At 41.7% G+C, this 25141-nt stretch overlaps 1 protein-coding gene across 1 annotated transcript in view; it reads left to right on the forward strand.

Annotated features, from left to right (window-relative positions):
• VEPH1 (ventricular zone expressed PH domain containing 1) overlaps nt 1–25141 on the forward strand; it is a 219614-nt gene that overhangs the window by 102897 nt on the left and 91576 nt on the right. Inside the window, exons 7-8 of the mRNA XM_069973855.1 lie at nt 5830–6030; nt 8371–8759. Of these exons, the coding sequence (XP_069829956.1) occupies nt 5830–6030; nt 8371–8759 (590 nt within the window). The remainder of the gene's footprint in view (nt 1–5829; nt 6031–8370; nt 8760–25141) is intronic.

Raw genomic sequence — 25141 nt, forward strand, 5'->3', positions numbered from 1 at the left:
TTTGTACCATCAGTATGAATAGCATGTACTGGTATGGGCAGTGTGCAATCCTTTCTTTACATTTATAGTACATTTTTCTAGATACAAGTGGGTAAAGAAAAGGGAAGAGATATGTAAACACCATATCAGTAAAATCATACCGTGCCGCCAGCCCAAAATGTCTTGTAGGGATAGTACACACATATTACCTTGTAATATACACTAAATTATAAATAGGAGTGCCTTGTTTTATCAACTGCATACAGTATGTGTATAAGTAAAAAAATGCTATCTTGTGTCATTATCGATGGAAATAAAGACAATAAAGGAAGAAGTGGCATAGAGGTCAAAAAGCACATCATAGGATTGTTATCCTAACTTTAGAAGGAAATGTTCTTATATGTTGTTAGATGGAGTGAAGCATATTTCTAGCCACATAACTGATTTTTTTATTTCATATATTGATCGTTTTCCAGACTAGAATTATATATTTTACTTTGTTCATGTTCTGTTTTATGCTACTGTGTTCAGTCCATATCTACCCTAAGGCTGGGTTCACACTACGTATATTTCAGTCAGTATTGTGGTCCTCATATTGCAACCAAAACCAGGAGTGGATTAAAAACAGAGAAAGGATCTGTTCACGCAATGGTGAAATTGAAATAACTGCCATTATTTCAATACAACAGCCGTTGTTTGAGGGTACAAACCCACACACCGTATACGCAACAAATACGCAGCAGATTTGATGGTGCAGATTTGATGCTGTGTTCAGTTATTTAGATCTAATCTGCTGCGTATTTGCTGCGTATCGCAGCAGTAAATACGCTGCGTATACGGTGTGTGGGTTTATACCCTTAAAATAACAGCAAATATTTGCCATCAAATGGCGGCCATCCACTCAATTTCAACATTGTGTGAACAGATCCTTTCTGTGTTTTTAATCCACTCCTGGTTTTGGTTGCAATATGAGGACCACAATACTGACTGAAATTCACGTAGTGTGAACCCAGCCTAAATATGCATCCTCTATTTCTCCTGTGCATAGAAACAACAAAATGTTTACATTGAGTAACCTATAATATCACTAGAGTGCTGAAAGAAAAAACATGGCTGATTTCTTCCAGAAACAGCATGACCCTTGACTCTTAGCATCCTTGCATCTTAGTTCCATTGTAGTGAATAAGAGCCCTATTACACAGTGCAATTATCGTGCTAAAAAATTGTTATGATTTTGATAATGATAATTGTTTAGGTGAATGTAGGCAATGATCCAAAAAATAGTACGTCGTTAATCGTATCTTTTGTTCTGAACCTAAAATCATTGTTATCGTTCGCTAATCGCACAGTGTAATTCCACATTCGTTCACTGTAATTCCACATCTGTTCGCTAATCATTCAGTATAATTTCACATCTTTCATTTGCTGGTATAAGATGGAGTAAATGGTTATAGTAATGATTGTAGCAGCGATCATAACTAACGACTATTGCTCCGTGTAATATGGTGAACAATGTCAGGTAGCTCTCCTTTGGGATCATATATAGTTAATCGCGAATCGTTAAAAATTGCTTCGTCTAATAGGACCCTAAGTTTAATTACAAAACCTCACACAAACTGAAGACAAGAGTGGTGCTGTTTCTGGAAGAAAACTGCAATGTTTTTCCAAGCCTGGATATGTTTACAGCTGCAGACGGCTTAAGATGGCGCGTGTAAGAGGACCTTTAGGCAATGTAAACTTAAACCAGACAGTATAAGACTATGTTCACACACCGCAAAGGAAAAATACAACCATAATGCTGAGGCAAAAATACGGTCATATAGTTTCAATATCTTAATACGCTTTATTTATGTAAATGGGAAATTGGCCAGCACTGCACACACTGTACAGAATAACAACTGTAATTCATTGTCGAGTCTCTGTTTTGGGATGTAGTGTTATCAGATTGTTATTTCTAACAAAAAATGGATTATTCAAAGCAGAGAAACCCTTTAAGAAAAGTATTTTGCACAATAGATGGTATTATAGTAGACAATTGGACTATAATTTTAAATGGATTGACCATTATTCCCTTATGCCACCACCTTTTTCCTATGTACTGTATGGGTTTTTTCCTTACCACTAATAAGTTCTGTATAGGACGAACACTCACAGGATCCTATAGTCAAACTTTTGCTGTCCTTATTCTAATTTTCCAATGTAACTTACAGAAATGACTTGCAATTGCATTTTATGTCATTCGTAAAGCAGTTTTTGTAAATTGCATAAGAAAATGAAGATAAAAACAGCAAACAAGCTAAACGGGCCCTTTAAATACAGCTCACACATTGCAATGTATGTTGTAAAATGTAGATGTAGCGGCTGTTTCCTCTTATAAAGAAGTGTATTAATAAGGACCATGTACCTAGTGGGAATACAGATGCAGAGATGTCATATATAATATCTGTACAATGGCTTAGGAATCCAGAAAATGCCCCCAGGAAAGCATGTTATCACCTGAGGAATACTTTACCATATACTTCTGTGCAAACACATCAGTAGGCCAGCTGGAAAAGAATGCAGTGTGAAATAAGCTGCATATGAGCTGGCCACAGCAAGGACATTGTAATGCCTGACATAATCCTATATACCACTGCCATATAAACATAGCAATAATGTTAACCCTATAAACTGAATCAAAAGTGGAAAATTACCAAGATATTTGGGGTGATTATACTTGAGCGTGCGTTGTGCACTTCAATCCACTACCCCTTACACTATAATATCATACTGACAAGGTACTAACAATACAGGGACAGTATGAGGTCTTTTGGTGAACTGCAGGTGGGTCTACCACTTCCTCCATGACCGGCCCTCCTAATGACTACTGGGGCTTCGCTCTGCTAATATTAGTTAGGAGGTGGGGTCAGCTGGGGCAGATTAGTACATTGAGCATGGTAGCCCTGCTTCCAGTGCGCCAGAACCCCTTATTAGCATATTAAATATACTGCTTATATCCCAAAATTGACACGGAGGATGAAAGCAAAAAACTTAGCTTTATGCTCAGCACCCTGTGCGCTATAGGGACATATCAGCAGGTTAGATAATTCTAACCTTCTAATAGTTTCCCTTTAAGGGCTCATAAACAGAACCCTGTAGAACCCTGTGCACATAGCTTGTAGAGCACTGCAAGGAGCCAGTATGGCTCCTCCATTGGAATCTGTATACAATACTGTACAGGTTTCATCATACTCTGTGAGCAAGGGCACATGTTTCCCTAAACCAATACTTCAAGGAGAGAATGTCTGTACAGATGGAGTCTCATAGACCACACCATGGTTTGTTTCCATACTTTTGCATCTGTATGAAACTATTTGCTCATGCATTTCTATAGAAACCCCCTTATGACTCCATACAATACAGAACTATAAGCCCGAATTCTGTAGAGCTACAGTTTTGGTTTGAAGTAACAAAAAGCTCTGGTGGCCACTAGGTCTGTATTGTGATAACTTCCAAAAAACTCCCTATGTTTCCGCTACCTAGGCCATGAGAAAATATTGGGGTAACACTTGAATTTTTGTAGATTGTAAGTCCTCATGGGCAGAGTCCTCTTTCCTCATGTACCAGTCTGTCTTTTACCTTAATTATGTAATGTGTTCTTGATCTTGTAATGTTCCTGTTTGTTACCCCTATCATTTGTATAGCGCTTTGGAATCAAGGGCGCTTTATAAATAAATCATAGTAATAATTTTCAGATGTTGAGTGCAAGTTTTATTATAAGTCTGGTCATATCTACCACCTCCCTTGCTTAAACTTGGTGAATATGTGTCTTTTTTCAACAGTACCAAATATGTATTGTCATCATTCTCACTTCTCTTTCAACATGTTGAAAAACAAACGACTTATATAGCAACGATATGCTGCCGTCGCTGGCGGCAGTAGACCACCACTATATCCTATGGGCTGCCCGGACGATCACCGATCACCCGGGCATCCCCCGGGCCCTCCCTAGACTCACCCACTCGCTGCTGCCACATGGAACGAGGAGCAAACGAGCGCTGACAGCACTCGTTTGCTCCTCACTGTCGGCCTTAATAGCGCCTTAATAATATGGAACTTGTCACCTGAAGAAAAGACAGCAAACTAGGGAGTTTAAGGGAACCAACCAGCACAATTGTGCTGATATGGTTCCTTCCAGCACCGTATATAGCTACTGTGCAGCTTGCGGCAGGTAAACCGACGGGGAGAGAGTGGTGACTAGTTACGGGGACTCCCCTCCCAGATGACTAGTTGCCGCCCCTTTCCCTTCCTTGAGTGGCAGAATAAAATGTCTTTTTTCTGCTTATTAAAGCTACTGCTGCAGCCCTGGCCAGTACCTGCTGTGAGCTGCACAGTAGTGCTATACGGTGCTGGAGGGAACCATATCAGCAGGATAGTGCTGATTGGTTCCCTTTAAGCTTTCACTAGCTATTAGTCAGGTGTGAACTTTTCACGTCTCTGGGACAAGTGGCAGGGAAATTTTGAGTGTCTCAATGAGGCTATGTCATTTTGGCTGTTACAGTATGGACCTTTGCACACTGAGAAATTCTAGCAGAATTCCAAGCGGATTCCGCTGCAAAATGCGTGCGGAATACGCTTGAAATTCGGACCGTAAAAATTAACATTTCATTTTTCTATAGTGTTGAATGGGCTTTCCGCTCATTCGTTCACATGATGGAATTTTCTTTGGGCAAATTCTGCTAGAGGCATCCTATAGAAGTCAATGGGGCTTGAATTCTGCTTGAATTCCACTTGCATTCCACTGCAATTCCACTCAAGGGGCATGTGCACACTGAGGAAAAGGTGAGGAATTCAGCTTGAAATTCAGCTTGAAATTCCTCTCGTAAAATATGTACAGAGCAATGTCCCATTGTGTTCAATGGGTTTTCTGCTCTGTTGTTCACACTGCAGAATTTCCAAGCAGAATTTTCTGCTGTAGATCTGCTAGAGGAATCCTATAGAAGTCAATGGGGGGCTTAAATTCTGCTTGAATTCTGCCTGAAAACGTTCTGCTTCAATTCCTCGAGAATTGCTCAGTGTGCATATACCCAAAGGGTATGTGCACACTGAGGAATTCTCAAGGAATTGAAGCAGAACATCGCCTCAGGCTATGTTCACACAGCGTAAAAGTACAGCCGTTGTTGCCATCGGCAACAATGGCAGTACTTTGTACTGTGTGGAACACTGCCTCTTCTTCTATGGGATCCTGGCCGGAGCATATACACATAGTATACGTTCCGGCCGGGATCCCATGTGGTGCCGCAAAGAACTGACATGTCAGTTCTCTGCGGCCGCAATTCAGTGAATTGCGGCCGCAGAAAAACCTGTCAGTTCACAAAATGAAGCGAGCGGCTCTGGCCGCTTGCTTCATTGTGTGCTATGAGAGTTCTGATGCGGGCGTGCGCTAATGCGCCCGCATCAGAACGCTGCGGCCAGAAAGATCATCCGGGATGATTTTTGCAGAGATCGGACGTTTCATGACCCGGCCCTGTCACGGAACAGCTGGTCTCTTACGTAATGTGAAGGGAATGTGCACACTGAAGAATCTGGGCGGATTCTGTGGCCGGTGATCTGCCTGGGTTCCGTAGTATGCACAGTGTTTATTATATAGGAATGTCCTTATTAAAAATGAGATAACTACAATGTAATTTGTCTTGTTTTAGTTTGCAAGCAAAATGTAAAAAAAATCTGTCTTGATGCACTGTTATTGTACTGATATATATTTAATATGTATTAAAAAGTACATATATTCAAATAAAATGTGAAACTCCAAGATTATATAAAGCTATATGTTAATACCACTATTACAAATTTTTACTATTTTTTGTGCAGAAAAAATAATTCAAATGAGTCCTCGCTGTATGTCTCTGATACACACCAGAGCTCTTTTCATGTTGGTAAGGAGGAAGAAAAGATCGAGATAGATGTTCAAAATGTGGGTAACCAGAAAGACCCAACTCCGAGCTCACCCAATGTGTATAAGGAGAACTCTAAGCGATCTGCTGACGATAGTAAGGACAATGCAGTTAGCAGGTAAGCATCTCTTCGGCATTTATTACTATTAATTATTATGATTTATAGTTCAGTCCTTTACTATTTGTGGAAATGTCTCTTCTTGAAATTGATATTTTAGGCAATATTTCTGATTTGATGACATCATCACATAATTAGTTGAACTGTTGAAATAACCCTTAAAGGACACACCCGGAGTGGAGTTCCTTACACTGAGTCAAGCAATTTCAGCAAGAGACCTTTTCATTTACCCCTGAAACTTGTCCTGTAAGGTCATACCAGGATAGTTTACAAGAAAATGGTGAAAAAAAGGATTTCTAAATATGCAATACACTGTAGCGACATGTAAACTAAACAGAAAATATATAGCAACTAGATGTAAAACATATCTCTTGCCAGACTAAGGCCTTATTCACACGTTCAGTATTGTTTTCAAGTCCGTAGAGTCCTCCCGCACAATCCACTAAAAATTATGGATTGGGCATCTGTATTACATCCGTATTGCATCCGCATTTCCATAAATCCGTTTTTTTCACTGACTGCACAATACTAGTTGAGTAAGTTAAAAAAATCTAGCACTAGTATGCCCAACCCATAAAAAAAGTCACATAATCGCTTGTCAGCCATTTTACTTTTGCATTTCTTGTTTGCTTTTCTGTTAATTAATTAGTTAATTCTCTTTCTGTTTGCAAGCCCATTTGCTTCTGCAGTTCCTTCTTCCTGGTTGTGGTTGCTTAGGAACACAACCTTATGACCTATGAGTCATCCGTATTGTTTTACGGAAATAAGATGCCAAACAGGTTGCAATCCATAAAAAAAATAGCGGATCCCATTGATTTCTATGAGAGGATCCATAAAAAAATCTTGGTCCGCACTAGGACATGTCCTTTTTTTTTTCTCAGCATTGGTTTGCATCCTTGTAATCTACTGATTGTGTGTGAATAGCCCAATAGACATTAATGTTCACTCGAATACGGAAATACGGATCCATAAATTATGGAACATGTGAATAAGGCCTAACACAACAACTTTTATTTGATCTAAAAAGACTGATTGTATGACCCAATCTATAGAGACCAGGAAATGATGACTGATTGCTTGTTATCATTACCATTGTTATTATTACGTTATAGTTGTTAATGAATACCGAATGCCTCATATAGTAATTTTTTTTACTATTCTATTTGCCATCACACATAGGATTATATTGTGCATTGGTACAAAGGAGTTTGTGTTGTGTGTTGTTTACTAATGTGCTTTGTCAAAGGGCTTGGCCACTTTTTAGTAAAATAGTTCAGTGTACAGTATTAGTAAGTGTACTCACTGCAGCTCCCTGTGTACCTCATAGAGCTAATATCAGACTCCTCTCCTCCAGGCTGTGTTGTCCTGCTCTGTGGTGAGTCTGTGTATAAGATGGCTGACATGAAGGAGCATGTGACCAGGCCCCGCCCCCAGTGTCCACCACTGATCCTGTATATGCCTATTGTCTTCTTCAGCTACTCTTATCAGTTAAATCTGTCACTGAAACATTCTTTGATGAGTTTCCCTTTTAGCTTTTACTTTTCTCACCTGAAGTTGACATTTGATCTGGTAGGTTGACTTAAATAAGCTTAAAATTTTGCTCAGGGGAGATGAGAGAGTCTATTAGAGCAGTGCTTTTCATTTCCAGTCCTCAGGCCTCACCAACAGGTCATGTTTTGAGGATTTCCTTAGTATTTCACAGGTAATATAATTATACTCAGTGCATCAGGTATGATCACAGGTGTTATTTGTATGGGAAATCCTCAAAACATGACCCGCAACCATCTTACAACATACTGTAATTTTGTGAATTACAAAGACGACCCTGGGTATCATTACATGGGACCCCATAGTTACTCATATGAGCACCATTTTTTGTTTATTATTGTTATTGTTTCTATGCAATTTAGTTTTTGATCATTTAAAATGTATAAGTTGTAGGCAGTGTATAGGGGCAATGCTTGTTTTATGGAAATTTAATCTATTTCATTAGAAAAATAGGATGTGTAGTCATCTTATGCAGGCTACTGTAATATAGTAAATTACAAAGTTAACCCTAGATAAGAATGGGCTAGTTACTTATAAAAGCACTGTTTTTTGTTTTCTTGTTGTTCCTATACAATTTAGTTTTTGATCATATAAAGTGCAACAGAATATATGTGGGTATCAATGTTATATGGGAATGTTTGGGAATATAAATCTAAGAACTACCTATGTATCTTATAGAATATCAAAAAATGTTGCCAAACCATAACTAATACATCTCGGAGATGTACTGTTTGTTGCTCTAAAGTGTACTTCACCTTAGATAACCTTTTAATATACTTATGTTTTTTACAGGTCAAAACATTTGGCATTGAATTCAACAAGCAGAAAATGTTTAAATTTGGATAGTAGACAAGATGCAGAATATAATGAAGTTCTCGGCCTAATGACTTTTTCACAATTGTTTCTGAATCAGGATGATGAAAGATTATCATCTGGCTTAGACATTCTAAACTCCCCAGTGAAAAGAACTTCAGCTTCGGACCCATTGGGGAATTGTACTGAGACAAAAGGAGTGACGGAGCCAAATCAAGAAAACCAAAGTGCATTAGACACAGCTAAAGAATCTCAAAACGAACAAAATAAACTTTTTTTGCATCTGAAGGAGAACATAAGTAAAGTAAAAACCTATGTGACTGAAATTGGGAAGAAAATTCCTGTGCCTGATCAGTGTGTCATTGAAGGTAAGAACTAGAACCATTCATTATGAAAACAAGTTATACCACAATAGGACAATGTTCACACAGTGAAGTTTTCGTGTGTATTCCAATGAACATTCCATATCACTATATACACAAAAATCCCATGTAATATGTACACATTGTTTTTAATGGAAATAGAGATTAGCGAAGAAACCGGAAATTCGTTTTGCCAGCTTCGCCAAGTTTGGTCAAACTCGTTAAGATTTGTCAATTGAATCTTAACGAGTTTCATTAAAACAGCCAAAACTATAGTAGCTACAGTACTGGGACTATTACAGAAGGGCAAATTTGTTGGAGCATGTTGTAAAAGTGTAAAAATCCGGAAAATCACAATAAAAAAAAAAAAAATCAGCCACACAATTCAATTTCCACCATGGACAGCAGTGGACCTTAGTTGATCAGGGGTGTTGTATCAATTTATTTCCCAGGACTGGAGTGGAGTGTGACCACTGATTATGTACGGCACACATTCAGTTCAGTAATGAAACCCAACTTGCATAACACAGTAGGAGTGGAGTGCAAGCACTGATAAAGTAAAGCTCACTCAAAGTTCAGTAATGAAACCAAATTTGTTTAACACAGTAGGAGTGGAGTGCGACCACTGATTATGTAAGGCAGGGGCGTAACTAGGATTCATGGGGCCCCCATAGCAAAAAAGTGTTTAGGGCCCGAACATATTACCGGTCCCGGCGATATGGAGCTGATCCCCCGCCTTCGGCAGCTCTGAGATGCTGTGCCCTGGGTTGGGGGGGGGGGGGGGTGAGAGGTAGCAGGCCACTCGGAGTCCCTGCTGGTTGGGGCAGCTCTGAGATGCTGTGCCCTGGGGAGGGGTGGGGTGTGAGGGATAGCAGGCCGCTCGGAGTCCCTGCTGGTTGAGGCAGCTCTTAGACACCTGCGGGGTGCGGGCTGCTTTAAGACAGTGTGTGTATGGGGGGGAGAGTTTAGGGGCCGCTCTGAGACCTCCATTATACTGACTACTATACAAGATGCTAGGGAAGCTGGATGACCCTATTATACGAGATGCTGGGAAAGCTGGGTGTCCTCCATTATACTGACTACTATACAAGATGCTGGGAAAGCTGGGTGTCCTCCATTATACTGACTACTATACAAGATGCTGGAAAAGCTGAGTGACCCCATTATATAAGATGCTAGGGAAGCTGGGTGACCCCATTATACAGGATGCTGGGAAAGCTGAGTGACCTCATTATACAGGATGCTAGGGAAGCTGAGTGACCCCATTATACAGGATGCCAGGGAAGCTGAGTGACCCCATTATACAAGATGCTAGGGAGGCTGAGTGACCCCATTATACAGGATGCTAGGGAAGCTGAGTGACCCCATTATAAAGGATGCTAGGGAAGCTGAGTGACCCCATTATACAGGATGCTAGGGAAGCTGAGTGACCCCATTATACAGGATGCTAGGGAAGCTGGTGACCCCATTATACAGGATGCCAGGGAGACTGAGTGACCCCATTATACAGGATGCTAGGGAAGCTGTCCACAAGTGGGCCCGAGCATCGGATTACGCAACGGATGTTCCGTCTGTAATCCTCAGTGTGCACATACCATCAGGGTGCATTTACAGAGAGATTTATCTGACAGATTTTTAAAGCCAAAGCCAGGAACAGACTATAAACAGAGAACAGGTCATAAAGGAAAGAATGAGGTTTCTCCTCTTTTCAAATCCATTCCTGGCTTTGGCTTCAAAAATCTGTCTATGTAACGGCACCCTTAGTCTCTTAGTCTGTTCTCTAACTACCTGCTGCGATCCTGCTCTGCACTACACGCACAGCCGACTGCCCGCCTCTGTTAATGAACCGTCTTATATTGAAGGGGAGGGGGAGGTGCTGATATCGTGATATCACAGAGGGTCCTGCAGCTGATTGGATGAGCGCTAGGGATTATGATCAATCCCTTTCTCCCGCCCAGTGACGCTCCAAACAGCATGTGCCGCCTTTTTTTTGTGTATTTCTTTAACGAATGGATGGGAATTCGCTTTGCAGAACAAAACAAATTGCTCATCTCTAGAAATAAGCACCATAATTCACACTGTGAACTGTGACATTACACCATCAATTTGAAATCAGCATAAATAAGTGGCATGTCCCCTATTCTGTATTTTGCCTACTCTGCCTGTTAGGGTATGTGCACACTACGGAATCCGGGTAGATAACCCACCGCATAATCCGTTGTTCCTGCCTGCGCGCATCTACTCCTGTGCCATAGACTCCATTCTATGCACAGGCAGATTTCGCCGTCGGCCAAAGAATAAACAGGTTCATTCTTTGGGAGGACAGCGGAAATGCCCGTAAGCAGGGGCAAGTGGTGGAAACCGAGGCAGGTTATCCGCCCGGATTACGTAGTATGCACATACCATAAAAACATTACAAAAAAAGCAGAATTTGAGGGTATAGATTTATGATGCATATTTTATGGTATATTTTTCTGATGGAAAAACATGTCATCAAAATGAAAAGGGAAGGCCTGTCATATGTACTTACTGGCATACCAAACAAATAAAGAAGAAAATAAGTATTTTAATTTTACATAAATCAAAGTACCAAACATCACACAGGGACATAAACAGTTAAAAACATCTAAAAAACACACAGAATACATCAAGGGGGCCCCACTACATATAGGGAAAAGCCCCTAGGACACTCCGACAAGCATAAATGGCAAGGACCATATCTAACCAATGAATCTGATAGTGATAACTATGCCCCACTACTGTAAACAATTATGATGAGGTAGAAAAACTACCAAAAGATGTGCAAAACAAGCAAGGGCAGGTATAACCCAAAAAATTACCAAAATATCACCAAATTGTCAGGAAGTCCATGTCGGGGTCCACTTGCCCACACGTTCCGTTCCTCAATAGGAACTTCCTCGGGGTTGCTTGTTTTGCATATCTTTTGGTAGTTTTTCTACCTCATCATCATTGTTTACAGTAGTGGGGCATAGTTATCACAATCAGATTCATTGGTTAAATATGGTCCTTGCCATTTTTGCTTGTCGGAGTGTCCTGGGGGCTTTTCCCTATATGTAGTGTGCCCCCCTTAATGTATTTTGTGTGTTTTTAGATGTTTTTAACTGTTTATGTCTCAATGTGATGTTTGTTACTTTGATTTATGTGAAATAAAGATATATTTTTTCTTTGGTATGCCAGTAAGTACACATGGCAGGTCTTCCCTTTTCGTTTTGTTGGTACTACTCACATTCCTGTCATCTTCTGATTACCCTGTAATTTTGGCAGTGCATAGTCCCCATATTTTTGTCATAGGAAAAACATGCCGTTTACATGTAGTAGTTAAGTCAGTATTTTCAGCCAAACCCAGGAGAAGAAACAACAAGATACTATTATGGAAAGATTTGCACATATTCTGTGCTTTCAACCCTTCCCTGATTTTGGTAAAAAATACTGACCAAAATACTATATGTGTACCTAGACTAAAGAAATTGAAAAAAAAAAATGAATTAAAGGCCATTATGAGCAGTACATGTTTTTTTTTTCCCTCTAAATGTCAGTTTTCCCTGCGCTCAAATGCAGACTGGGTAGACACTTGTTGATATGATGACTCTTAGAGCAGAGATAAGTGAGAAAGAGAATAAACAGATCACCACTTATACCATTGGTGTGCGGAAAAAATATAGAATAGTTATGCACCAAAAAGTACATAATGGCACACTGATTATTCCAACGAACCCACTTGACTAATAATAGGTTTGGTAGATCCATGTGTTTTTTTGCTACAAACTACTTTGTTCTGTTGTCAAAACATTTGAACCCCAAGAAACCTTGTGAACACAACTCATAGCTTAAATGGAATCTAGGGACAGCTTATGGAGGGACTGCAATCTAAATTCAGCTATAAAATAGGAGGTTGCACAAGTTCCCAGAAAGGGACCTTAAAGTGTATTATATGAAGGAATCCTGTATCCTCAGTAACAAAACTTATTGAGTCCCAAACTGCCTTTATAAGCAACACTGCATTTACAGAGCTTCATCAGCGGATTTCGATGTGTGAAGATACAGATTATTAGTTAAAGCACACTTGTAAGCATTCTTTAGAGTGATGAATCACAGTTCACCATCTGGCGGTTTGTGGCCAAGATTATACATGTACTTTGGACAGGAGGACTATTGGTCTAGAGCAGCCTGTCATGGTTTGGACTTGGCTCCTTATTACTATTAAGACATCCTAACACAGTAGAGAGCAATGATGTTTTAGAGAAATGAGCACTACCACAAAATGTTTTGCTGAGTTTGTTTTTGAGTTGTCCTACATAGTGCTCTGACCTCAGTTCTGTCTGACAGGGAGTCTTGTGTGTAATGCCACTGGGTGGCATCCAGGTGTGTTCCTGCACCAACCATTTGTGGCGCGGTCCCAGTCCTGTCCGCTCTTTTACTGCAGCTCACTGCTTGTGGTCTGGTCCTGCCCATTCCTTTGCTGCAGTCCCTGTTTGGTTGTTGGCAGCAGGTGTACACTGGCATCCTCTCCTACTTCTCCCACCCTGGGCTTTATTCTTCTGGCACCTTTGCAGTTTCTTCACTGCCAGTGTGCTCCCCATCTCCTCATTGATGGTCTCTTGTATTCATGTGCAAAGGTTTTGATCCTGTGCCTGCTATTTCATGTATTCTGACTTGTGCTTGTTCCTCAGATTGTTTCTTCTGTACCATTTGCCTCTCCTGTTATCGACCCGATCGTCTGGCATGCATCTGTGCTTCCTGCCTTGGTCCAACTGGTTGACTATGCTGCCACCTTATCCCTTGTTCATACTGCCTATTTCTCATGTACTTTTTACTGGTTCTCCATACTAGCTGCCACTTACCAATACCAGAACCTGGTTTCCTGTACAGGATGAAGACCTTGGGCCCTTAGACTCTGCTCGCTGGTGTGGCCTAAATTTAAACAGGTTTAGTAGCACAGCAGGTCCACATCCGATGCCCATTACATTGTGCTATTGCTTTAAGATCTTAAATGTTCTTAAGGCTATAAAATAAAATAGCATTTTGTGCATTCAGTAATATGATTAGGTGCACAAGCCTGGAGGACAGAAATGGCCCTACGCTAAAATGACACTGTGCCAGTCAGCAAACGCCAACCCCGTAAAGCAAGCACAAGCAGGGAAGGGAGGCCAAAGAATGGCCCTGCAACCCCACTGTCACAGGACCAAATCCCAAGGATCCCCCCAAACCCAACAGACGCCGCTGGCGGAGAAGGAGGCCGCCAAGCAACACAAGTGTAAACAAGGTTGTACTATTCACCAAACCACCAGTAGGTAAAATGTCAGAAAGAGGAGTACACAGTTCGCTATGTATAGCGAATTTGTGAAGCTAATCTGACGAATTCTTGATTCTCAATGAGGAGAATTAAATTCCCGATTCACTACGAATTTGTCAGACTTGCTTCGCTCACCTCTAATTATGATGACCTACAGTAAATGTCTGGATAGTTATAGACTAAAAGCAAACTTTGTATGTAGTCCGGTCATGCAGTCACGTAATTCTTTTTCAAGGGAATCTAGGTAGCACGAAACAAGGACAGGCTCGCTACAGTGGTCTTTGGCAGTGCTTCTTAAACTATGAAGTGACCCCTAGTTGTTGGACATATACAGATAGTCTATCCCTACACTGCAAGCCTGAACTAAACAGATCACTTTTCATTTCTGTATGAAGACAGATCTATATGTGAAGCAGTGAGAAGCTCCTGGTGGGACCACTGCAATAGCTTGAAATCCTGTTTCCAACTGGTTTCAGGACTATGATTCCTCTGCAGCGCTTCAGAATCAATCTTAATTGTAATAAAGAAGACTGTGCCTGTTTCATGCAACCTGTGGTTTGAGCAGCATGAAAGTGATGAGAAGTACCCTTTAAGCTTCTGCCCTTATTGCTAACCTGCAGACAGCGGGAGAGGGGGCAAAAAGAAAGGCCTGCCCACACACAGGATATGTTTTTGTGAAAAGGAAAGGTTTGTGAAAGTTAATCTTCATGGTAAGAAATACTTGTATCTCTACCATATTAACCCCTTCACATCAGTAACATGTATATATACGTTCCTACTGCACATACTCTGTGCAGTAGGTATGTACATATGTTTTTCTGACTTCAGGGGGTTTGATGTGTGCGGGACCGCTGTAGTGAGAGTGGTTTCGCACACATTAGAGTCCAGGGAGCCGAGGGTAATGACAGGCAGCTGCAATCCCACAGCTGCTTGCTATTTACCCCTTAAACAACACGATCTGTAGGTCAGGTCGGCGTTCTATGGCTCTCAGGCAGATTCTATGCATAGATCGCCGATAACACTGATCTATTCTATGCTATGGCATAGCATAGATCAGTATATGCAATCTAAAGATTGCATGTTTAAGCTGGGTTCACACTACGTATATTTCAGTCAGTATTGTGGTCCTCATATTGCAACCAAAACCAGGAGTGGATTAAAAACACAGAAAGGATCTGTTCACGCAATGTTGAAATTGAGTGGATAACCGCCATATAACAGTAAATAACGGCCATTATTTCAATATAACAGCCGTTGTTTTAAAATAACAGCACATATTTGCCGTTAAATGGCGGCCATCCACTCAATTTCAACATTGCGTGAACAGATCCTTTCTGTGTTTTTAATCCACTTCTTGTTTTGGTTGCAATATGAGGACCACAATACTGACTGAAATATACGTAGTGTGAACCCAGCTTCAAAGTGAAAAAAAAGTGTAAAAAAAAGTTTTTAAAGTATAAAAAAAAAACTTATAACCCCCCTCTCAATAAAAGTTTAAAATGCCCCTTGCCAATTATAAAAATAATTAAAAATATAAAAATAAAAAAAACATTATATATCGTAAAAAAACCACCAAGATTGCAGATTTTTTAACATTATATATCTATTAAAAAATAATAAAAAGCAATCAAAATTTTTCTGTTACACCAATATAATATTAATAAAAACTAGAGATCGTGGCGTAAAAAATGACACCCCAACCAGCCCTGTAGGTGGAAAAATAAAAGCGCTATGGCTCTTAGGAGGCGGGGAGGAACATTGTATTAATTTGACCCGGACATCCGGACATCAAAGGGCTCTGTCTTGAAGGGGTTAAAAAAAATAGTCTAAGCAGCACCAAAGACTATGGGGGACATGTATCATTTGGCGTATCTTTGATTTTCGGCGGAAAAGCGGCACTTTCCGCCGGGTACGCGGCGGGGGGGGGGGAAGGGCGTGGAGGGGGCGGAACGGGGGCGCGGACTCATAGTCTGCGCGATTCATTATCTTTTTCTGTTAAAGTTACGCCGAAAACCTACTCCAGTCCTCAGCTGGTGTAGGTTTTTGGCTGTGCGCACCGGCGCGCACGGGATTTATGTAGAGGCAGTCCGCCTCTACATAAATCTTGGTAGCGCCCGGAGCTGCGGGGACATTTTTAAGTCCGGCGCAGAAAACGACAGACTGTATAAGTGTCCCCCTATGTGTATGTGGGTGCATGTCTCACCGCACCAGACCTGGAACCATGTAGAAATCCAAATACAGATGCATAGGAGACCACACATCCAAACTCACTTTAATCACACCGGTTCCATATTAGAATTTTTTTTTTCGAAATATAAATCCTGAACAGCAAATCATATCAATGGCATTTCATAAGGACTAACTGGAATCTCGTGCCAAATGCTCATGTCAACTGCACTTTGGCATGCTGACAGGAAAAAAAAAAACTGAGTCAAGTCATATAAGTTTTGTTTAATATGAGTGGTGATACCTACAGACCACACATTACCAACAATTAGAAACTCGAGACCGACATGTACTGTAGATCATGCGCTAAATACGGCCAAAGTGAAAAAAACTGGTGAGTGATTCTTTCATCAGTCCAAATCTGCCCAACACTAACTGTCTTAGACAATAGCTGTTAACTATTTCTATTCATTTTCAGCAACTATCTCAATCAAATTGGAGTTAAAAAAAATCTCAACATATTTTTTGTTTATTTTTTTCTTCTTCGTTCTGTCTGGCTAAGTTTCAAAGCTTTTGTTCTGGTACCATTTCTCGGAAATTTCTTCAGCAAACATCTCGTAGTGTAGTTTGACTGATGTAGGTGACTCATTGGAAATATATTTAGGAACCAGGAGGTACATGGATTAAATTGGGGAAACAGCTCTACCTCACTGTAGCTGACAATAGATGAATTATTATTTTTAGCTGGATATAATGAACTCTTTGTAAAAGAAAAACTGAACACATTTTATTGTTTATGTATTTTTCATTTTGAACATTGAAGCCACCTGTAACTGTGTTTTTAGATGGATTGCTATACTAATTTATGTTTTTAGTATGGCTTCACTTTCTATAATTATTATATGCACACCAACGAACATTTTTGTTGCCATCACAAAAATGAAGAATGGAAGCTTTCCACATTACTGTATAGCATCTTAGCAACTAGATAAAGGATTGTGCTGTTAGATGGCCAAGACTTTCTACTCCCTGACACTGAAACTTTTTCAGATCTCCCCCTTTTTCAGAAGTCTAAGTCTTATTCATCGCGTGTGGGAAAAACAATGCCTGCACGCAATGTCCTAGCTGCACAATGTCGCTATAACATTGGGAAGCAGAAGACTTTAGCAATCTTCTGCTCCCTGAACCACCCCATTAATTACTCACAAGCTTTATAGAAGGGTTTCAGGTAGGGATGGTCTGAAACTGCCGAGGTTCGGGTTCGTATGAACCCCAACGCTTGACATCCGATTCCTGCTGTCTGCCCGCTCCGCGCAGCGGGTGGACACAGCGGGAGGACCGCCAGGAAAACTGGGATACAGCCTATGGCTATGGCTGTATCCCAGTTTTCCAGGCGGTCCTCCCGCTGTATCCACCCTCTCCAGGGAGCGGGCAGACAGCAGGAATCATTCCCAAGAGTTCGGGTTCGTATGAACCCGAACCGAACTCAGTTCGGACCATCCCTAGTTTCAGGTTTTAATAAAAACAGCCTATAGACTAAAATAATTAAATAAGATAAAAACTTTTCCATATACTTCTCTTACTAAGGAGAAATGTCATAAACAAAAGAACTAAAAAATGATACCTTAAAGGTAATATGTAATCAGAAAATGATCTATTGTTTTTCATATTAAGGTAAACGAGACTAACTTACCCACCTGGCCTTCTCCCCGTCCTCTTTCACCCAGCGGCTGAGCAGGGGCACTGCTTCAGCCTCTGATTGGCTGAAATGACCCTTGTGGGAGGACATCGCTGCAGTGATTCAGTGTCTTCAGCTTTGAAGAGCTACAGGCTGGCAGACTTGTAGCTCAGTGTGCCAGGCTCTAAGGCTAAAGAGAGAAGACATCTGCGTGATTATCAGTAGGGCCCCCCTACTCCCCCCAGCACTGCACCCGGCTCGTTATGAAAATGGGGGAACCCTATGAATTTTTTTATAATTATTTATTAAAAAATGCATAGGGTTCCCCCCTTTTTCATAACCAGCCAGGATTAAAAACCAAGCAGCAGCAGCCTAGTAGTACCAGATTGGGAAGGGCCATTTATTTTGGCCCTCCCCAGCCTAATACCAGCCTGCTAAGAGCCTGGTACCCGGCTCTTTCCAGTACCAGATGCGGTCAGTACTGGAGTAATATTGGGGGTCTTAGTGTTAGCCATTTTATACTGGCTAACCCTAAGCCCTAAATGGATGCCATCTATCAGACAACATTCCCTACCAAGCCTGTAATAAAATAAAATACCACACAATAGAGAAAAGTATTTTCTAAAAATAACACCCCCCACCCATCATTGACCATTTTATAAAAAAATTAAAAAAACAGTGGTCATCGGCGTAGTCCACCGAATCCGATGCAATCTGGATATCAATATCTGAAAAACAAAAGGAAAAACTCACAAAAAAAAATGCCAGGAGCAGAACACCCATCATTGTGACAGGTGTTCTGCTGCTTACAGTCTACCACACAAGTGGTTAAGTGAGGATGCATGGCATCCAAACTACACCCTTTGTGTGCCAGACTGAACACTGTTGCCCCCAGGGAGTAAAGTGAGGATGCATGCCATCCACACTTAACCCCATGTGGGCCACATTGATGTCACAATGTACCCATACCAGCAAGAAAGGGGGTTAATTGCCCCCTTCCTTGCTTGGATGGGTGCAGTGCTGGGGAGAGAAGGGGGGCCCTATTGATACTCCTCTTTCTTCAGCAGAGCCTGGCACACTGAGCCATAAGTGTGCCAGGCTCTGCCTCTTCAAAGATAGAGACAGTGAATCAGCAGCTGCACCAGGGCCATTGCTACAGCCGCTGACTGGCTAAGATGACAAGCCACAAGGGTCATTTCAACCAATCAGTGGCTGAAGCAGTGTCCCTGCTCAGCCGCTGATTACAAGAAGACTGGAAGAAGACCAGAGGGTAAGCTAACCCATTGACCGACCCCCCACTCACCCCCAGAATGGAGCACAGTCTGGCCCACAGGGGGTTCTTTTAACCACCTGTGGACCAGATTGTCACTTTCTGGCCCACCACCTGGCCCGCAAGGAGTTAATTTAACCCCCTGGGGACCAGACAGTGGATAGTTTGGCATTTTTTAGTAAAGTAGGAGACTTCCATTTCAGTCTATATGAGAAAAATGCCAAAGTTTGCATAAAAAATGCCAAACCATCAGCCTGCTGCATTATTCAAAAACTGCCACAGCACCACAAAAACACCAAAGAATCCTAACTAACATCTGGCCACAAATGTTTTTGCAAAAAAAAAAAAACGTGGTGTTGTTATTGGTGTTTTTACCAAACAAAGAGGCAGTGTGAAGCCAGCCTAATGCTGTTAAAGGAGAAGTCCAGCGCCAGGCTAAAAATGTTTTTGTGGCTTTGAGTGGAATGGCTGAAAAAAGAGGTCATATTCACCTGCCCTGGTCCCCCGCAGGCTGTCTTCTTAGCTGCCCACCAGCAACGTCACCACTCGGTTGATGGATGCTCCACTTAACCTAGTCAGTTGCTGGGGCAGAACATCGATGCAGTCACTGATTGGCTAAGCGGGCTAAATCCCCAGCGTCTGTGACATTGAACCCAGGTCGTGACGTACTTAGAACCCGGGACAAGATTATAGTCAGTGGAGTATGGAAGCTCTGGGATGCTGCATAGCGCGGGCTCGGGAAACGGTAAGCATATTGGCTTTTTTATTTTCCCCCCTGCCTGTAGTGAGTTCTTTGCCCTGCGCCAGACTTTTCTTTTAAAAGCAGCTCAGGCAAGATGACAGTCATCCTAATGATATTAAAAAAGTAATAGAAGAAAACTAAAAAAAAAAAAAGGTCTCTTGATGCCTTAGTGTCTTCTTACTATGAGGCCAGTCAGCTGTTTAAAAGTTATGTTCTACAGCCATTACAAATCATCACAAATCACAAAAAGTAACCCACTAACCAACCCTTACACTTATGTATACCCCAGTATAATGTCTTAAATGGAGCATGTGTGACATTATATAAGAAGGTATAATACCTGGCACCATTATAAATCTTGTACAATTAGAGAAACATGTATATCTGTCCATGTTCATTGTTAAGCAATGACATCATGTTCTCTGGGGATTCAATTAATTTTATCATTTTCTAAAACTGACTAGCAAATTCAGTGTAACAGCAATTGCAAAGATCTGAGATGCAGTGTAACTGGCTACTCGCTAGAACAAAGTGTATTGTGACATTTGCATGACTAGGCTGTTTAATGTAGGATTACCTTATGATTTGATCCGTCATTAGACTACAACACCCAGATATTTAAAGCAGCTGTTCTGCAGCATTACATAATGTCGTCTTTCCACTTTGTTTTAATATTAGCAGTAAGGTTTAATTGAAGCGGCATGACATGAAATACAGGTGGTCTGCAGCATTCAGCATTGCCTCCATATATAGGAGCTAAATCTATGGATACCATCATTGCCACAATGTATCACAGCAGATGAGGTAAAACGCTACTGCTTATGCATTTCTAATTAATATGTAAATATATGTACCTATAGTGAAAAGATAAAACATGCAACTGGTGCGACTTAAAGTGTACTGTAGTTATAACTTTCAAAATCTAAATCAACAGCAGATGTGATATAAAGTAAGTTAGTTATCATGGAAAACACAGCACTTCCTGTTTTCTGACTTTTTTTTCTCAAAAAACAGGAAACAGTCAGAAAACAGAAAGTCCTGTATATCTCAGGCCATCTGAGTGCTCAAAGAGAGAAGGCAGTCATGTGAATGATGGACACATTCAGCTGTGACTTTTTGTACTGGACAGAATTCCTGTGATTAGTCTGTTTTTTCAACCAGCACAAGTCAGAAAATCTGTCTTCAGGAGACTGGACCTGGATTTCTGGTAAGTTCAGCTTTGTTTTACAGCATGATAACGACAACAAAAAATAATGAATGTATATTGCAAACTTGGTTTATATCACATCTACTATTGATTTAGATTTGGAAAGTTATAACAACAGTGACACTTTAATGTGTGTTGTAGTAAATTGAATTTAAAGGGATTCTGTCACCTCCAAAACACCTGCTAAACATAAGTTATCAGTAGATTATACAATCCTAGAGTATACAACTCTCATTCTATTTTTGCAATTTTCATCTTTCTATGTTCTTGCATTCCTTTGCCATCACTCATACTTAGGTGCAGAGTGTTTGAAATGCATAACTGTTGCCCTGCCATGTTTGAGCTGTTTTAATATATTACAATTAAGCATCTACAGGTTTTACCCAACCCGCAAAATATAGGTTTCAAATTTTTCCGTTGTTGACCTATACAGATCTATGCACAGGCAAAAGCTGTTCTGATGAGCTCGGTTTTACCTATGTTACTGTCTGCTAAGCAATACCAAATAATCAGTATCTGATGACTTACAAGACAAAGACAAATTGCAAATGGTTGACTTTTGTGCAGTGTTTCTAACACATGTTCACAAATCCAGCCACTCCAAAAATTTTGAGGTGTGCAATATTTTATTTAAAATTCTTTAATTCCTCTTTGAAATGTGTAATGTTGCTGTGGAGTTTCAAAAGGTCAAAAATGATTTATCAGAATTCTGATGTTGTAAAAGCTGCAGATTCTACCCCACATGTTTAAGGCTAGGAGCTTTAGGAGCCAGCAACAATAAATGGTGGGTAAAGTGACTCTGTACCCACAAACTGACCCCCCAAACCACTTGAACCTTCAGATAGCTGCTTTTAATCCAAGATCTGTCCTGGGGTCAGTTTGGCAGGTGATGCAGTTGTTGTCCTAAAAAACAACTTTTAAACTTGCAGCCCTGTGCCAAACGGCCGTGGCCTAGAGTGTGTATGCATTAGGCTTGCACACCCTCTCTGTCCCTCCTCCCAGCCCTCTTCATCATTAGGAATGCTCCAGGCAGATTTTCTACTATTCATCACCTGTGGGAGCATGGCACATGGGCTGTGCAATGTTCACTGCAGAGGAATAGGAAAGAGGGTGGGGAGGGGGGACGGAAGGGTGGTGCAAAGTTAGGGCACAGATACACCAAGCCACGGCCATTTGGCACAGGGCTGCAAGTTTAAAAGTTTTTTTTTTTAGGACAATAACTGCATCACCTGCCGAATAGACCCCAGGACAGATCTTGGAGTAAAAGCAGCTATTTGACGGTAAAGCGGTTTGGGGGGGACAGATTGTGGGTACAGAGTCGCTTTAAGGCAGGGGTGGGGAACCTCCGGCCCGCGGGCCGCATCCGGCCCCTGAGACCTCCCCATGCGGCCTGCGGCCCGCAGCTCCCCTGTGATGCGCGCCGCTCTGGAGGAGGAAGGAGCCGGCATACACAGCATCCTCCGGTGTCTGTGACAGCTGCCGGATACAGGAGGATGCTATCTGTTTTGGCTCCTTCCCCACTAGAGCGGCTGGAGAAGATCGGTACAGAGGACCTTGGACAGAAGAGGACCTGGACAGCGTGGGAGCGGAGGTAAGGTGAGTGGGATGTGTATTTTTTTATTTGGGGGTTAACTAGGCTGCCAGGGACATGACTGATGGGGGTTAACTAGGCTACCAGGGACAAGACTGATGGGGGTTAACTAGTCCACCAGGGACATGCCTGATGGGGGGGATAACTAGGCTACCAGGGACATGCCTGATGGGGGGGATAACTAGGCTACCAGGGACATGCCTGATGGGGGGGATAACTAGGCTACCAGGGACATGCCTGATGGGGGGGATAACTAGGCTACCAGGGACATGCCTGATGGGGGGGTTAACTAGGCTACCAGGGACATGCCTGATGGGGGAATAACTAGGCTACCAGGGACATGACTTGGGGGGGGGTTAACTAGGCTACCAGGGACATGCCTGATGGGGGGGATAACTAGGCTACCAGGGACATGACTGGGGGGGTTAACTAGGCTACCAGGGACATGCCTGATGGGGGTTAACTAGGCTACCAGGGACATGACTGATGGGGGTTAACTAGGCTACCAGGGACATGACTGATGGGGGTTAACTAGGCCTACCAGAGGCATCACTGTGGGGGTTAACTAGGCTACCAGGGACACGCCTGGTGGGGGTTAACTAGGCTACCAGGGACATGACTTGGGGGTTAACTAGACTACAAGGGGCATCACTGGGGGTTAACTACAATAGCAGGGGCACTAGGGGAACAATACTTTGCCTTGCCCCGTGTGCTGCAAACCCACGCTACTAACTGCTGCGCACAGTATGCCCTCGAATTATTTTATTAATGCCTGACTGGCCCTCGACATGGAAAAGGTTCCCCACTCCTGCTTTAACCCCTTAAGGTCAAAGCCAATTTTCGTTTTTGCACTTTTGCTTTTTCCGCTTTATGTTTAAAAGGCCATAGCGCTTGCATTTTTTCACCTAGAGACCCACATGAGCCCTTATTTTTTGCGAAACCTATTGTATTTTGCAATGACAGGCATTATTTTTCCATAACATATGCTGCGAAACCGGAAAAAAATCATTTGCGCTGTCAAATTGAAAAAAAAAAGGAATTTGTTTTGATTTGGGGGAGTTTTGCATTTACGCCATTCGCCCTATGGTAAAACTGACTTGTTATGCATGTTCCTCAAGTCGTTACGATTACAACAATATGTAACATGTATAACTTTTATATTATCTGATGGCTTGTAAAAAATTCAAACCATTGTTAACAAATATATGTTCCTTAAAATCGCTCTATTCCCAGGCTTATAGCGCTTTTATCCTTTGGTCTATGGGGGTGTCATTTTTTGCGCCATCGGTACCTTGATTGCGCATATACGACTTTTTGATAACTTTTTATTTTATTTTTTCTGGATTTGATGCGACCAAAAATGCGCAATTTTGCACTTTGGAATTTTTTTGCGCTTACGCCGTTTACCGTGTGATATCGGGAATGTGATTAATTAATAGTTCGGGCAATTACACGCGCGGCAATACTAAATATGTTTATTTATTTGTTTATTTATATTTATGAAATGGGAAAAGGGGGGGTGATTTGGACTTTTAATAGGGGAGGGGATTTTTTATTAATAAAAAAAAAAAATTTACTTTTATTTTTACTTTAACTAGAAGTCCCCCTGTGGGACTTGTACATACACAGAACTGATCTCTCATAGAGATCAATGCTGTGTATATACACAGCAAAGATCGATCAGATCGGTGATAGATTGCTATGGCCTGCTTCAGGCCATAGCAATCTATTGCCGAGCCGGGATCAGCGTAATTCCGACGCTGAGGCCCAGCACGGGCAGAAGAACGGATCTCCCCCCTGCGATGCGATCCGTCCCACTAGACACCAGGGACATGTGGATCAAAGCCTCTAAGTGCAGCTGTCAGGTTTGACAGCTGCACTTAGAGGCTTAATTAGCCGGCGCAGCAATGGGACCCGCACCGGCTAATAGAGGCACTGCCCGGCTGCACCCCGCTCTGACCACCCCCCGAGGCACCATGACGTATCAGATACGTCATGGGTCGCTAAGGGGTTAAGGTATAAAAGCTATGTAAATAGTTGGGTGCCTTAAGAAGAATTAAACAGAATCCCATTTGACTGTGGAAAAAGTAAATTTGTAATAGAGACAGGTTGGTTCTGGGCTTGTGAAAGCCTCCCACAGTCATTGGTAGTAAACTGCATACAGCATCTGTTGCTTTGAAAGTACTTTAAAAACTCGCATGGTTTGGTTATATTAGTCCTTTAGAGTGGTGGCAAGATTTTAGTGCTTTCACTGCTGTTATTGAGCCCGTGAGGATTCGTTCCGTGGTGAATAGCTATTTGTTATTCTATTCATTTTAGGGGTGGGACCAGAGTTAGGCTGTTCTCCAGTAGTGCAGACACAGTTACTTTCTCCCTTACTTGTCTGGCCAATCATAGAACAGAATCTAATCCTTACTGCT

The sequence above is a fragment of the Dendropsophus ebraccatus genome, chromosome 6 (genome assembly GCF_027789765.1).
Source record: "Dendropsophus ebraccatus isolate aDenEbr1 chromosome 6, aDenEbr1.pat, whole genome shotgun sequence".
Lineage (NCBI taxonomy): Eukaryota > Metazoa > Chordata > Amphibia > Anura > Hylidae > Dendropsophus > Dendropsophus ebraccatus.